Source organism: Oryzias latipes, chromosome 17 (assembly GCF_053564925.1).
Source record: "Oryzias latipes strain Hd-rR chromosome 17, Olatipes_Hd-rR_3.1".
Taxonomy (NCBI): Eukaryota; Metazoa; Chordata; class Actinopteri; order Beloniformes; family Adrianichthyidae; genus Oryzias; species Oryzias latipes.
This window is the reverse complement of record NC_136253.1, coordinates 28,200,460-28,217,210: the sequence shown is the minus strand read 5'-3', so window position 1 is coordinate 28,217,210 and position 16,751 is coordinate 28,200,460. Positions and strand designations below refer to the sequence as shown.

Genomic DNA, 16,751 nt, shown 5'->3' with positions numbered 1-16,751 from the left:
ACATTGTGACATAGATAAGTAAGCAACAGTGCTTTCCAGGAAGAGTCTGCACTGCCAGCACCTCCCCCTGGCCAACAAACACACCCACTTTATCCTCAGAGCTAGCGACGGTCGGCTAAAGGCTTTTGTCTTATATGCATAATATTCACATCCATCTTTGCAAAAGTTTGGATGTCGTTTGTTTTTGTGGGCAATACACAGAGACGTTATGAAATGGGTGGCACGGCCTCAGATCGAGTTGTCTTATTTCTGGGTAGGAAATGAGCTAATGAAAATAACCCATAATTCATTAAAAATTGTTTGTTAGTGTGTCAAAGGTAATATATTATCATATCAATTGATTTAGTTTACTCCGAAAGGCTCAAGAATATCGTGGGATAGGCTCTTTAAAAAATCCTAAACAGACAAATTCTTGGGTGTTAACGTGTCTTATTTTTTTTTGGACCATTGCAAACTTCAGTGAAAATAGCATATATCATAAATTCCATTTATCCACAGTAATCATGAGACTTTGGAAATCTTCAAGTCTTTTTTTCAGACATTTTCACTTTCTAATGCATTTACAATTTTTTCTTTCAGGATCATGCTGAGATTAACTCCACCACCCTTCGCTGCCAAACTAACACTGCACGTGTGGAGGGCCTACGGCCGGGTACCGTCTATGTGGTACAGGTGCGAGCGCGGACTGTGGCTGGCTTTGGCAGATACAGCAGCAAGATGTGCTTCCAAACCCTCACAGATGGTAAGGATTGCAGAGCCAGGACCAACAGCTCCCTGCCTGTTTCTCTGTGTCCTTCTCCATCTTTTTTTTTCTACTTACTCACACATTCAGACACCCTTCTCTTTCCTTCAGCTCAATTTTACTCATTGAATTTGTTGTCGTAATACTGTTGGTGGGAGAGACAGAGGAGAAACGCAATGTTTGATTGCACTTGTATTTCAACAGCAAAATTAATTTCCTCCACGGGCAGGTTTGAGTGTGTGTGGGTGCTTTGAATATGTGGAACCCAGAGTGTCTTTTGTAAGCTAATTGGTTTTTCACCCAGCCCTTCTGTTGCTAGAGAGCTGTCCCAGATACATAGCTGTGATTAGTAGTTGATGAGCTTTTTTTTTTTTTTTTTGCCATGGGTGGCATGGAATCGTTGGCGAGGGAAGAGCCTGGAACACCTGGAAAACTGGCAAGGATGTGCAGCTATTTTCATAAATGTGTGATCAAAGAAGTGTGTGAGCAAGGTGTCGGGACAAGTGTCGTGTCACCTTTTCAAAGCTTAGCGGAAAATGGAAAAAAAAGAAGCCTGCAACTACTAACACTGCATGATGCAGTGTTAATGCATTTAACATCTTAATGGGTGTGTCTAACACTCACTTTCTGAATGACTGCGTTAGGATGTCCTTATGGCTGTCGCTGAGAATGTACCAATGAGAGGAGTGGCGTTTCCACATTGGATTATTGCTAATAAAAATGATAACAGTATATGACATGGGGCTGATCTTGAGGGAGGGCGAGATTGGAGAGATAATAATGATGATGAAGGTGATCATTTTGGCTAGTTACCTATACAGAGCAGATGTCGTGGCACTGTCGTGGTCTCTTCGTTCTCCCCCGTGACCATAAATGATCTTTCCCGCTAACACATATGCATGAACCCAGGCACAGAGGAACATACGCGCACATACTTCACGCTCGCTTATTCTGCTTACAGTTTATCCTTTGGCTGGTTGCCACATCACGCCATTTGTCAAGGCAATTTGCAGCACACACTAGAAGACATCCGACAATAACACCAGTGCACCAACATCCTGCCCCTTTGACACGTATTTGTTGCCTCCTTTCGAACAGCTTCATCACCAAATGAAGACACCAGACCACTACTGTCCTTTCAGTTTTCTGTTTTAAAACATATTACACCCTTTGCTCTCTTCTTAGCATAGTTCCATTTTGTTCTTTTATCCCCAACAAACAGATTTAGAAGCAATGAGAAAGCGACAAATAAGATATAGGACGGGCAGCTGGTCAAAGAATTAAGTGACTGATGTCACAGGTCTGCAGACTTAGGCCCCAAACCCTACGGTGGCCGAGATGTGCAAGACACGTTTACATTTAAGATACAACCAACAACAAATCCCAGTACAAATTACCAAATCCTGAAACACAACAGCAGAACACAATGACTATAAAAACAGCGAGAAGAAGCTGTTGTTTGATTACAGGTTCTCAAGGGACATCACCATTCCCATATGGGTAAGGTAAAGATTTATTTGAACCCCTCACAACTAATATATATCAAAAATTAAAAGAAAGACTGCCTGGAAGGTCAAGCAGCTGAAACATCATTCACACTCTTCCCTTGAATCATTTTTGATAAATGTGCAAGTTAAAAGACTGAGAAATTCCTGTCACATTCAGTTACTTCATATATTGCGGCTTTCACGTTGCTTTGCAGATGCATTAGTTCTCCCTTTATCACTCTAATCCAATAGGCTCATTCTACACGGAGGATTGGATTTACAAGCTGCCGATTTGCCTGCAGCATGCTAATGTGTACAGTGCTTTAAGTATAATGTTTGTTGGTTCCAAAGTCACAGAATTATATAAATACAGAAGGACAATCAAGCTTTTACTGTGCTGTAATTTCACATAGCTATTCTCCAAACCAGTCACAGTTGGTTGTGGGTTAAAAAGTAAATTATATTTATGATTTATTTACCACCAGTTGACATTAGCTGGAAAAAAACCCTTTGGGTATCATTTTTGATTTCCTAGAAATAAAGAATACACCACTTCCTTCTCTCTCCACGATTTTCTGTCTTTCAATCGGTTTATTTTTCTTCAGTTCACCAGCCTCGTTACAGCCCCCTCTCTCCATCAATACATCCTTCACCAAATGAAGATAAGTCTTACTTGGTACCTTCTCAGCAGCTGCCTGTCTGTTCTTCTTCTTGTGTAATCTAGATGACTTCAAATCAGAGCTGAGGGAGCAGCTTCCTTTGATTGCGGGCTCGGCAGCAGCAGGAGTGGTCTTCATTGTTTCTCTTATTGCCATTTCTATCGTGTGCAGCAGGTAACCTTCACATTGTCTTTTTCTGTCTCTTGCTATGCATATTGCAGAGTTTGAAACTCCAGTGCTAAAAAATACAAAGCTAGTATAACTGAATGCACCAGCAACTCTACTTTTACCTTTTTAAAGATTGATACTGGATTAAAACTTCTTAAAGACAAAAAAACAAAAAAAGTTACTTAAAAAAATAACTGCCAGATGTTTCTAGGTCACTTTTATCGATTTGTTGTTCATGTAAAACTACACATTTTCTAAATTATTGCAGATGTTTTAGCCTGGACTTTGAACACTGACAATTGGCTCAATGCAGGCATCCCAGTCATCCACAGTTATGATAAAAAAAAAAAACTCGTTTTTTTTTTTTTGTCATAAACCGTTATGTCGAATATTCTGGTTATCAAACACTATTGTGATGATATTTTTTTCACCTTGAGGATATTTTAGTCACTGTAATGGCAATGAACTCGTATTTACCTACACAGAACAACAGAAGTGTTGTCAGATGTAAGGATTAAATTGGAAAAAAAGGAGGGATGCGAGGGTAGCTTGTCTAAGTCCCTGGATCTGAGTTGAGGTAGTGCTTTGTAGCAAAACTTTCCAAAATATCAGACTAATATCAAGTGGCAAACATAGGATACCAAATATAATTAAAAAAATACAGATTATTACCGATAAAGGGTTTAAAAATCTATATATATTGGATCTAAAATGAATTTGTATTTTTACTTAGAATTTTTTTTCAAACTGTAATGCGTAGGATAGCACTTTTCAGATCCTCTCTGAACCTGTACTTGATGATAAATTTTTCTGATATCCTTCATATACATGCAATTATATACTGTGCACTTTAACATGCATGTGTTACATTAAATGTAGCTTTCTATTCTTGTCTCTTCTATCTATCAGCACTGTGCTGAGTAAAGATTAAAGTGCCACAAAATGGTAAAAGACGTGATGAAAGGGAGGGAGCTACACTACTGTTCTCACTGAAAAAAAAAATTTTCAGAAAAAATGTGTCAGCTCTACTGTGCTCTGTTAAACCAATATCATTTAGCAGCAGTTTGTCAATTTTTTTTAAGCTCTGCTTTAAACATATGAAAGTGACATTTCCTCCAGTGCTGGGTGCAAGCTTGAGCAAGTCAAATGTTCATCAAATGGGCCATGCTCTTTTGATGCTGAAGCAGAGGAGACAGATGAAAAGGAGACAGATCCCATCAAGGTCTAATTAAAAATCAGCTCATTTTCAGAAACATCATTTGCCACCGCAAACTTGGCGAAATTGACTGAATTCAATCTGCGTCATTTTCAGGCCACAAAGAATGTCATGAACATGAATTAAAACCGTATTTAGTCTTCCTTTCATCCTGCCAACCCCAAAGGTTTCTCTCAAAATGTGTCTCTTTCCCAGGAAAAGAGCTTACACCAAGGAGGCGGTATACAGTGACAAGCTGCAGCATTACAGCACAGGAAGAGGTGAGTCCAACTTGAATCTCACAAATTTAGAAAGCTTATGATCCATTTTATACAGTCATAGTGTATTGGTTTACTTGAAACATACAACATAATTTGGGTGCATGTAAAATTGTAGACTTTGTTCAACTTAAATAGATATAAAATTAGACAGTTCGTTTCCAGGGCTTTCAAAAAGTATCTGCTCTCTCAAAGTATTATTTTTTTTATTAATATGAAGGTTTTTGAAGACTTGAATGTCTTTAACTAGAATTTTAAGGAATTTCAACCAAATTACATGTGACAAATACCACAGAGGAAAAAAAGAAATCAGAAAAGGGGGCAATTCCTTTTTTACAGAACCATAAAAGGAGTTTTTCCCCCCTGTACTTATGTAACAGTGACTCACATGACTTTGGACTGTATTGGAGCTGTGATTGCGTCATGTTAAATTACTTTCTGGGCATTGAACTCTGATGGAAGGAAGCCTGTGGGGACAAACATATAATAACTGACACACTCTGCCGCAAACAAGCACACAAAAAGATGTGTTCTGGCTTTGTACCTCAATCGAAAACCTTACATTCTGCCAAGCTGGCGGTCGGAAAACGGGCTCACTCAAGAGGATTAAGTTTTGTTGAGCCTGACACAGCAAAGTGTTTGAACACAGTTATTGTGTCGAAAGCTACAGTAGTGGCAGCTTTTGGTTCATCGAAACTGCTGTGTGCATTTAGTCAGTTTTGTCACAGTCACATTCAGAAGTATTTCTTTAGGAGAAGTCATGAAACTAGAACAATGGAGACACTTTCCTCATTGTCCAAAAAGCTATTTTTAATGGAAACAAGACAAATGCTGATAAGGGATCCTATGCAGAGATTTAGACCGTCAGCCATCTAAAAATCCTCATTAGCCGCCACCATTGCATGTGGCATTGTTTTCCTTTGTCTATTCAAAATTTGACAAATACATTTGGAATGACAGCATTCTGAGCAGGAACAAAATGGAACTAGTCAGCCAATCATTTTAGGTGAACCTTCAGAAAAGAGCCTTCAAGCAGCTGTCTGATGCCGCACACATCAGTACACTTTTTCAGCCCTGCTCAATAGAAATGCTGCTGCAAGAATAATGAAAATGTAGTGATGCAACTGAACGATCTTTGCTTTGAAATCTGACTTTTAAAGATTTCTCCAAACTTCGATGTGACAGCTTTAGAAAGTGACTGAAACTTAGACAAAGAAATCCAGTGATGCCTCATCGTGTGGCCTGCGTTCATGACCTCATTTAGCTGAATCAGAAAGTTTTCACAGTGGCTCCTTTTCCTCGTAGACTTCCCTCTCCTACATATTTCATGCCCTAATGCGTCCCTGCATATGCACACCAACACATTTTAAATGACTAATCTCTGAGCCCTGTTGGTTCTTTTGTTGCTGCAGATGTTTGGACTTCTGCAAGTGGTGCTCATAAATAAGAGTTGAAAGGGAAACCCATTTCTTATTCCCAAAATACATTTAGATTTGACTTTTTATTGAAAGGAGAATACATTAATAAAAGTAGAAGTGTTACAAATGATTATTCACAGCGCAGTAGGATAAGTAATTACACGTAATTGTCCTAAATATTGTGGCACATATTTTTATGAACTTAAAGCTGTTAATAGCAAATTTTGTTTCCTTTTAAAATTAATAAATTGTGTAAATGCCTTATCACGTTTATTTTCGGACACAGTTAATCCATATAATTGCTAGAGCTTTTCTTTAAATCATACTGTGAAACACAAACATCATTTATTTTAATTGTTCTGATGAAAAATGTGTTAATTAGGCAGGAGAAAAATCTGCAATCCAAATTGGTGTCCACTTCATAGCAACCAAAATATGGTGCTCTGCAACTTTTTGTTTTTTTCTTTAAGCCTATAATGACATTAAAGATAAAATTGTGAATTACAGATATTGTCAGGGAAAAGACATAGAGAAAAAATGGTGCTCTCTTGCTGAAAGGCAAACATATGGAAGTGTCCCTTTAACTTCAAACAATGATGATTTATTGAGCTTGTCTTTCTGTTACAGAGATATCTCTTGGTCCTAAAACAGTATGTAAATTTTGTTAAGTAAGACCTTTAATCCAATTGTGACTTCAGCAGAAATAGATCAGTGTAAGCATTACTCCTGGGTGGTTGATTTGTGGATACATTAGAGCCACTCAGAAAGCAAGGCGAATAGACAAATAGTAAGCTCACTGATGGCCAATGGTGAAAATAACATGGTTATGGACTCTGCAGTACATTTTCATTTAAACCTATTAGCTACAACATTAAATCCCCTCTGCCTACTATTGTTACACCCTACAGCTCTGACTAATTATGGCAAAGAAACCGTACCTCCTTATGGGTTGTGTTGCCTCAGTCACTGCTAAGTTGACAGCTGATCCATTGAGAGTTATGTGCTGCAGGGTGAAGGCAGAACATTACAAAAAATAAAGACAAATCTGCAACCTTCTTTTTACTGTATCAGGAAATACTCAGCATAAAAGACTTAAATAACAATGCACAAAAAATGTTTCTATTTTGTATATTTTTTACTTATTTGATATACGAGGGGAGTTTTGCAAATTTTGAGATGTCTCCTCTCCTACAAAGATTGTCTGTCTTTGTTAAAGGAAAAATTGTATTCTGATACATTTACCAAGGAAAAGTCTGTAAAATATTAAAATGGTAGTCTTGTTTTTTATGAAGTGGCCATATATAAATCAGTCCACTTAACCGGGGCTGCACTACAAGGAGGGAAAGAAATAAACTCTTTGCATTTTAAATTATAAATGAAAGTCAGCTCTAGGCTGTAAATTGGAATGTAGTGGATGCATGTTTACTTCCAAGTATGTGCACATGAGCTTAAGATAGTTTGTAGATCTGCTCCCAAAAGCCTGTTAGTGTGAATCCTACATGCTAAGACTTCAAGTGCTGCAAAGGCAACACTCTCAGATGAATTAGCTTGGATTCAATATGCATAGAATCTGTAATGATCAATTACACCCACCAAAAAGGGGTTGAAAGCAATTTGTGTTGTAACTGAAATTGGATTTTAGTCAAGAGCAAGGTGAGGCACTCTGATCCTAGGACTAAAACTGTCCCTGCTCTGTCTCTTGAGACCCCTCCATCCTTCTATGTAATAAAGGCAAATGACTAAACACAAAATTGGCTTGAAGGAGATGGATTCATTCAAATAATATCTACAGAGCTTAGAGGAGCAAAAAGTGATCTGAGAAAGAGGGACGCCCTTCACTGCCATAGTGGTGATTTATATATGGCCGCATTGTTGTTTGTCTTGTGGCCTTAAGTCACTTACTTAAAATAAAATAATAACCAAGCATGTGATAAACTGAACTTTGCTATTGTGAAATCGAAAAAGAGCTTGTTTATAGCAGTGTTTCCCCTGATAGAGCCCCTATGGAAACAAATAGTAGAGAAAAATAAATAAATAAATAAATAAATAATAATAATAATCTTTTACTAAAATGAAGTTATACAAAAAAATCTGCATTTTATATCAATAAATCCTAGCTTTTATATCTGTCCCTTTGTACTGTATTGTAAAAGAATCTAAAAGAAAAATACAGAAAAAAAGCTTACATGAAAAAAAAGATAAAATAAAAATTACCAGTCCATTATTTGCTTGAATGAATCATTGGATCATTTAGCCTTAGTCTGGTCTACCTTATCACCTACCTTAGTATTTATTGTGCTTAAGATACATATAATTAATTTATATCTGCTGTTCTGTGGCCTATCTCAGATTTGGATCACAGAGTAAATGGAGTTTGCATCATTTGCCACAGTTAACAGCTTGTAGTGAGTTTAAGTAATGCTATGTCATATAGTGCATTAACTTGAAGTATTACTGCAATAATCACCCATTAATGCAAGACATTGCCCATCAAATAAAGAACAGTATCTTCTTTTGGAAAGCTCATAGAAACACTTTGGTTGTTCTAGAACTCTCTTTGCGAGCCGACATGTCTAACTGCCCATCCCCACTTGGCTGCCCGACCCACTTCTCAGGCTCTCCAGGAATGAAGATCTACATTGATCCTTTTACCTATGAAGACCCCAATGAAGCTGTGAGAGAATTTGCCAAGGAGATTGACGTCTCCACTGTCAAGATAGAGGAGGTGATTGGTGCAGGTGAGGCAAAAAAAAGGGTCTGGATTACTTGTAGAGTATCTTTCTGTGTATTTCTGTCATTTCAGACATGTACATGTCTGTGTGCAATTAAGTCTGGATGAAATCTGTTCAGGGTCATAAAGCTAACCCTTTTGGCAGCTACTTCGATCAGGGAAACATGACGCCCCATGTCAACTGCACCAGCAGTATATGGGTTAGCTACCAAGGGACCTAAGGGTATTAGAAATAACTCAAGGCTCTCTGCATATTTCCTGTGCGTCTCTAGGCTTTTGCTTTATTGGTTTTGCTCTAAATAAGCTCTACCTTGCATCAAACCTTTTTAATTGACTGAATATGGAAAATATTTGCATACATCTTGCATATGTCTTTGTTTCAGCAGAAAATAAAAATGTTTATTCAAAACCATGAGCATGCGGTTAAGGGCTTTGAAGTAACTTTTGACCAACTGGAGGCAAACACAGCTTTGAATCTTTGTATTGCTATAACTTTTACATTTTTCACTATGAGATCTTGTGGATGAAACAAACTCATTACTGAGCAAAAGTAAGGTAGTGGAACATTTCACAGGGAATTACAAATTTAAGATTGTTTATTTTTTGTTCATTTCACCGTTTGGTATCTCTGCAGGATACCAGAGTGGTGATAATTAATCAAATGGGTTCCAGATGTTTACTAAATAGTGCTTGGCACTGCACTTTTTGCTTCACACACGTAAATGCACTATGCATTATCCTTGTTGTCTTGTTAGATGACTCTTGTCTAAACTGGACAGCAAAACATCATTAAAAAGACAAAGAAGTTTAGACAGATAGATCTTTGTTTGTCATTGTCACAAGTATAATGAAATTGGAGTGTTTGACAAACTTTTTTCAAACTACGACTTTTAAAACAGATTAATGAGTAGCTGGTTTTGACTCTGCACTTGTCTGCTTTATCAGGTGAATTTGGTGAGGTGTACAAAGGCCGTTTGAAGCTGCCTGGTAAGAGGGAGATCTTCGTCGCCATTAAAACACTCAAGGCCGGCTACGTGGAGAAGCAGAGGCGAGACTTCCTATCTGAGGCTTCAATCATGGGTCAGTTTGACCACCCAAACATAATACGCTTGGAGGGGGTCGTCACAAAGAGCCGGCCTGTCATGATCCTCACAGAGTTTATGGAGAATGGTGCCCTTGACTCTTTTCTAAGGGTGAGTGAAAAAGGTTTGCTTATTCTGTTTAGATTGTCTATAGTAGGAGCTGGTCTGAAATTTAGTTTAAAGATCATCCCAATCGACTCAACCATTTCTGATTAATCCTGAGTCAACTAAGGACACGCCCAGCTACAACAAATAGGCAATTTAAATCAAGCAAAAATTGACTAATTTACTTTGCCTCAACTTGTTAGCCTTAAACTACTCAATTAATGCCAGGAGCTATTACTAGCTTTTCACTCTTTCTTTTGTGGTGAGAATTGAGCAGACACACAATTTAATCAATATTCAGCTGTGCTTTTTTCCCTCCTTTCTTCAATCTCACGGATTGGTGTTTTATTCCACTTTGATCTCTGGTGGGTTTAAATGGCCTCTTTGAAGTTAGCTTTGCTAACCGCCATATCCGACTCGTGTTTCCATCGATCTCGCTTACACACTTATTTGTTACTGTGTTTCTAGAGTTCAAAGGCTTGTGAACAGTCAAACCAGAGTAGAGCGACCAAAACAGAGAGATTAAGGACTACAACACCTCAACCAGGCTTCACTGAATATATGGCCCACTGTGCCATTTCATATTTTTAAATATCGTTCTATGTTTGATTCAAAAAAGAGGACCAAGCTGTAAGAAAATGTCCTGGGCATTATGATTCCTCAAGCAGCTTCATTAGTGATCATACAGGACTATACTGAAAAAAGACGGTTTTATGACGGATTGGTTAAACTCTTAAGCATCACCATGAAATGAGTCAGTGAGTATTCAAAGGAGGATTTTTCAAAACATTAAATAAAAGTAAATCAACTCAGTGAATCGTGATATTCTGAGATGTATCTGGGGAAAATCCTCTTATCACATTGAATTTGCCCATTCTCAAAGTTAGTGACAACACTAAGCACTGATAGTACAGAAATATAAATTCCATGTGAGTTAAATATTTGTGACTTGACTGAAGTTTTTATTACTTTACTTAATAAAATGCTGCATAATGGAATCAGTTTATTCTTATTTAATAACCATGTACTGTCATTATTTTCTTAGGAACCTAAATGTATCAGAAATTGTCACAAAATCAAAAAGAGGTGCAGATGTCTTCTAATTAAAATATCTTAAACAAAAAATAAACAATAAAAAAGATGACACCCACACAATATTATAAATGGTTAACACGGTAATAATAACTCTGCTTCTTTACCTATGTTGTTTTATGGCTTTTATTGTTTCATTGCTTTTATTGCTTAATCGTTATTGCTTCTCTACTGTTTAGTGATTTTATTTATATTTGACTGTATGTTCAGCACTTTGGTTGCTATACGGATGGATGGATGGATGGATGGATGGATGGATGGATGGATGGATGGATGGATGGATGGATGGATGGATGGATGGATGGTTTATTGAAAGACCAATATAATTTCTTATTTCTTCTGCAACATTAATTGGTTTTCTGTAAATCACATGATCAAATTGTGTGCGTCTGTGCCCTTTAAAAGATTGTCAACACTATAATTCTTTTCATTTATGTGTTCCCCAGCAAAATGACGGTCAGTTCACAGTGATCCAGTTGGTGGGAATGATGCGCGGCATCGCAGCAGGAATGAAATATCTCTCAGAAATGAATTATGTTCATCGTGACCTGGCTGCAAGAAACATTCTTGTCAACAGCAACTTGGTTTGTAAAGTATCAGACTTTGGCCTGTCACGCTATCTACAGGATGACACATCTGATCCCAGCTACACCAGCTCTCTGGTGAGTACCTCCACTTTCCCTTTTTTTATGTTTTTACAGTTGTTTTGCATTAGAAACCAATTTAGTGGTGGTCTACAGAGAAAGTTTTAATATAACTTTACTGAATACACAGCAATTAAAAAACACAAGCTTCCTCGCTTCACTCGAACAAAGTTTTGGCGCTGACACAGTTCATTCTTTTTAAATGCCTCTCACCTTCTCAGTGCCATCTATTTTATATGAGCTGTCACTCTTCTTCCTCATCCCTCTTCCTCCACTTCCTTACACTCACCAAGTCACAGACTGGAGTTCTGTCACATCTTCATTAGTGTGGAGACTAGCCTCCTCTGGGAAGCCTTCTCTCTCGTTGGCATGCCCTGAGTGCAGAGAAAGCAAAGGGCACTGCAGCCCCTCAAACTGACATCTCCCACCTCTTTTTCCCTCCCTTCTCCCTCACTACTCGTTCGTTCGTACTATGGCATCATGGGAGGCTTTAGCTCCTCATTAACTCCTCCACGCTACAGATCTGTAATTATTAGCAGCCATCGTTACTTCAGTTTCTACCTCTCCTGTTTCTACGTCTCAACCCACTTTCGCAGTCTCACAAGCAGGCAGTAAGGTTATTTTGGTGGCAGTTCCATACTGGGTTGGAGAATAGCAACTGTGTGCGCAACCGCATGTGTGGATACATATACATGTGATTTAATGAAATATTAAAAGATATGTTCACTAATACTGTTTGGTATGTGGTCTTTATGGGGAGCAAAGAGTGGTTATAATCTGCCAGATACCATTTCTAAAGTTAGTGCTGCTCTGCCAACTGAGATTAGGTATAAACTTATTATGCATTAGTGTCAGATTGTATAAAATGAATGAAGGTCTATGAAAAGTCTCAACATGGATATTTACATCATATTATGTTACACTAGCTGATTTTGAGACTTTTATTTCCAGGCTAGTTTGGTCACTACTACAGACCTATGATTCTATTTGTGTGAGGCACATAAAATGATTTTAGATCATTTAACAAAAAAAAGGTAGATTATGATGATGCACTGGTTACAATTAAAATATAATTTTTTATGTATTTAACACCCTAAATATATATATATATATATATATATATATATATATATATATATATATATATATATATATATATATATATATATATTTATATTTATAATCAAAATAAATTTCCACATTTCATATTTGACTGGGAAATTGTCCATACCCAAGCATCTACAATTAAAGCACCACTCAGAAAAGTGTTCCCAGTGGTCTTTTAGGCATAATTCATGCCTTTTTAAGCCAAAATTGAAAAATCTGTGTCATTTTTTTGGACTTAGTTTCTGCAGAGAGGCAGTACACTGGAAATTTGCCCCTGACTTGTGGGCGGTACAGTTAGCGGAGAGAAAGCCAGCTCCCTTCCCATCAAACACTTAATTACACTCTCTCCCGTTAGCATACACCCCGTCACACCCTTAACCTTACATTACTTATGCAACAAAATGGTGAAAAACATTGGAGCTATCCAGATGTACAGTTTTTAGCCATATACCTTTGTGGAAGAGGGAAATAAAGAGGCACATGGATCTATTTGTCTGCAAGTAGATGCATCAGAATGGAAAGGAGCATGGAGCTTGTGACCTGGCAACTGTAGTTTATACGTTACATCTACAAGCTTTTTTCAAGAGCTTTTCCTTGTTGGTTTACATTAATTTAAATAAAGAAATAAACAGTAATGCCATTTTAAGTGTAATTTTCTTTACATTGCCCTCCATTTTAAGAGGAATGCCAAAATAATGTTAAAAAACCAAAAACACAATTTTCATCAGAGTCTTTAAGTAAAATGTAAAGGCTAAAGTGAGGCAAATTAAAATCCTAATCAAAATTGTGAAGATTTAAGTAAAATAATAAGTGCAGATGTGATAAACTAAATAGATCAGAACAAATTTGGTTCAACCTATTGAATCGTTTTTATATGTTGAATTTGTTGCATGAGGTAGATTTGATAATAGTTAATGTCTTACCTAAAAACAAGTCTTATCATCGAACTTTGAATAATATTTTGTACTCACTTTATAATATTTGTTCCAATTGTCTGCTGGAAAGAGCATTGTTCTTTTTATTTAACATTAAACAGTTTGGTTTTACTTGTTGTGAAAAGCTTAATCAGTTTTAAGATGAATATATTTTATTTGGCTGAACCATATCTTGTTCTCCTGTGATCCTCTTTGAATTTTGGTTTGACAGCCTCCAGTGTTCCACACAAGTCCTACCAGACAGCTTTACCTTGGAACTGAAAGTTCGACTTGTTTCATTAAATCACCTTGGGGGTGTTCTCTGTAAATCAGTCACCACATTCATTGTGAATTTGCCATTCTATGGTGGTACAATAAAGCTTATGAATAAATATGAATACAATCTGAATAGATTATAATATAAAAGGGCCTATTTTTGGATAAACATCAGAGATATGACAAGACATGTAACCCTTTAGATCAAAGGCATTTTGTCCAGTCAGAAATATTCTAAATAAATAAACATATATTAATAAAATATTGTTTTGATTATGTAAATGTTGAAAACAAACAAAAAAATAAATAAAATGGTAATAGATTAAAATTGCTTTTCCAGAGACTCATTACTTCAGGTTAAACAAGCTAAGTTGGTTTCCAAGGTATGATCAACAGTGGTGAGGTTTCAGCCAGAGGAGATTTGACCTCCCATCAGGGTGACTAAGAGCTAATCGCTCCCCAGGAATAGCCTGCTTTGTATTCTTAACCCCTGTGGCTAAACTTAGCTGAATTAGCATTATTCAGCAACAAAGGGGAGCAGCACCTCTGTTGTCTGTCCCACTAAGCTACCTAATGAAACAGTTTAAAAAGATTGGATTATAGATTGTGCTCGGTGTTTTGAAGTCTTTTAATGAAGATTCTACAAAGAGTCCATATGGCTGGTATCCATAAAACCTAAAAGAGCTCAGAGGTCAAAGCATGGACAGCTGTAATTATAGAAAGGTTCTCTTTTTTCTCAGAAAGGATGTGGTTCATACATTTTGTTGAGCAATATGTTGAACAAAAACATTCAGATGATGCCTTACCTTTATACTTTTATTATTGCAATGTATTTGTGTTTGCTACCAGATCATTTTTGAACATGACTCATTTTTGCTCTAAACTGCTTTCTAATCCGTGCCTGCAACTCTAACTACATCAATGACAGTGCCTGTGGTGTGATGTTGGAGCCGTGGATGAGAGTGCATGCTGGTAATAGTGTTAACCCTGGATGTGGGTTTGCTCTGGAGCAATGTTGCGCACCTTTAAGACAGAGGGAAGCTGTCCTCCCTCTCTACTGGCAGCCCACCAAAGTCATGATTAATTAGCCTTACAGGACAATCTCAAACTGCAGTGGTCTTGTTATGGTGCTGTGTGTAATTCATTTAGAGGGTTCAATCACTGCTGGTTTCCTCTTAGCTATGGCTTTCCTGCCTTTGGTAATGCCTGAATGCTCGTATTGGTGGTAGATTTAGGAACTACATTTAAAGCTTTTATGTGTCAGTTAACCTTTCAAGAAAAAAAAAAAAAATCATTGAGAGGGATGCAATAAAATTGTTTATTCAGAGCCGATATGATCAACTTTGCTTGACACCTATCTTGTTACTCTCAACAGCGTTAGAAATAAGGGGGAAAAAATGGTTGTCCTCCTGACAACCTGGCAAGTAATATTTGGTTGTCCTCCCCAATTTTTGGTTGTCCTTTGGTACCAATATTCAACAGCAACGAAACCTACTCAGATGTCAGTACTTCTTTATTTCTTCTATACATCTAATATCAACTGCCTCTTATGAAGGACATTTAAAAAACTCTTTAAATATTAAAAACAAACATTTTATTAAATATTGAAGCATCTGGTTACACAAAGTATTATTATTAATATATCAGAAAATTGATTACATTAACCAACACTGTAACCTAATGAGTATTTTTAAAATTTAAAACACTTGTATGGACTGGGACTAGTACAGCACTCCAAATATAAAGTAATATTTATATGTGATGAAAAGTTATAATATGATATAACATCTATTTCAAATAAACACATGTGTAAATGATACCATGTTTACATTGTGCACTGCAGTAGCAGTAAAGACTAATATCCCTGATCTTTTAAACAAGACATGCAGCTGCAATGTTGTCATTTTTGACAAGTAATTTCAGACAAGTTCCTCAAGGGATATGTCATCATCATCCACGTCCGACTCAGTCTGCTGAGGCTGATGCCGCTCACGTCTTCGGGTTCGTTACTCGGTTCGTTCGGAAGTCTCGTGACATCGTTCGTCTACACACGGTTTTATCTTAAAATGTCGGACTTCGGTTTCCCAAAAACTTTGGAAAATAGTCGAAAAATTCCAAAATGTTGAATAAAAGACCAGGTTGTCACACAGTCAACCATCAGGTTCATTTTTGGTTGTCATCCGTGAAATCTGGTTGTCTCGGAAAACCGCTTATTTCGAACGCTAATACATCATTGGGAAATATTTAAGAATGCTATTTATAGATGTGGTCATGATTTTTGTATCTTTAGAAATGGAGAAAAAATGATTAAAGACCCACTCCAAGGAGAATCGTGTTTTGGTGTTAACATGTTCTTGTAGCAGATTCCTCAGAATGGAGGATATATTTAAAGAAAATTGAGATTAAAACTGTGTTTGAGTATTTCTTTGTTCAAATCATTGTGAATCATAAGCAGACAAGAAATGCTGTTAAAAAAGCTTATAGTTGTTACGTAACTACAATCACCAGGCCAAAAGCTCCCTGCTCCTCCTAATTCCAATGCATCCGTTAGCAGACAAATATATCTTTGTTCATGTTCGTTTTCCTCGCCTGACCTAGCATCTGGCTCCAAACTGCATGTTCGTCATTTGTGCTCCACAGTCAATGTTAGGTGGGGGTTGTGAAGGGCTCTAAGCTAGCAGGAGAGGGTAAGAACAAAGGGATGATGGGAAATGAGTACAGGCTTACTTTGAACAGATGGTTCCGCCCTCAACTCAGAGGCAAATTTCTGCAAAAGTACTGCCGCTCTGCAGAATATATGTGCTTGGAAACAACACAGGTTTTTTTGATTCTGGCTAAAAAACAACAATCATA

At 37.2% G+C, this 16,751-nt stretch overlaps 1 protein-coding gene across 2 annotated transcripts in view; it reads left to right on the top strand.

The window, feature by feature from the left end:
• ephb1 (EPH receptor B1) overlaps positions 1-16,751 on the top strand; it is a 159,592-nt gene that overhangs the window by 122,923 nt on the left and 19,918 nt on the right. The window contains exons 7-12 of one of the 2 annotated variants that reach the window (XM_011486792.4): positions 580-742; positions 2,954-3,062; positions 4,468-4,532; positions 8,497-8,685; positions 9,624-9,871; positions 11,404-11,619. In XM_011486792.4, coding sequence (XP_011485094.2) covers positions 580-742; positions 2,954-3,062; positions 4,468-4,532; positions 8,497-8,685; positions 9,624-9,871; positions 11,404-11,619 — 990 coding nt within the window. The remainder of the gene's footprint in view (positions 1-579; positions 743-2,953; positions 3,063-4,467; positions 4,533-8,496; positions 8,686-9,623; positions 9,872-11,403; positions 11,620-16,751) is intronic. The other variant, XM_004079228.5, reaches the window with a different exon arrangement.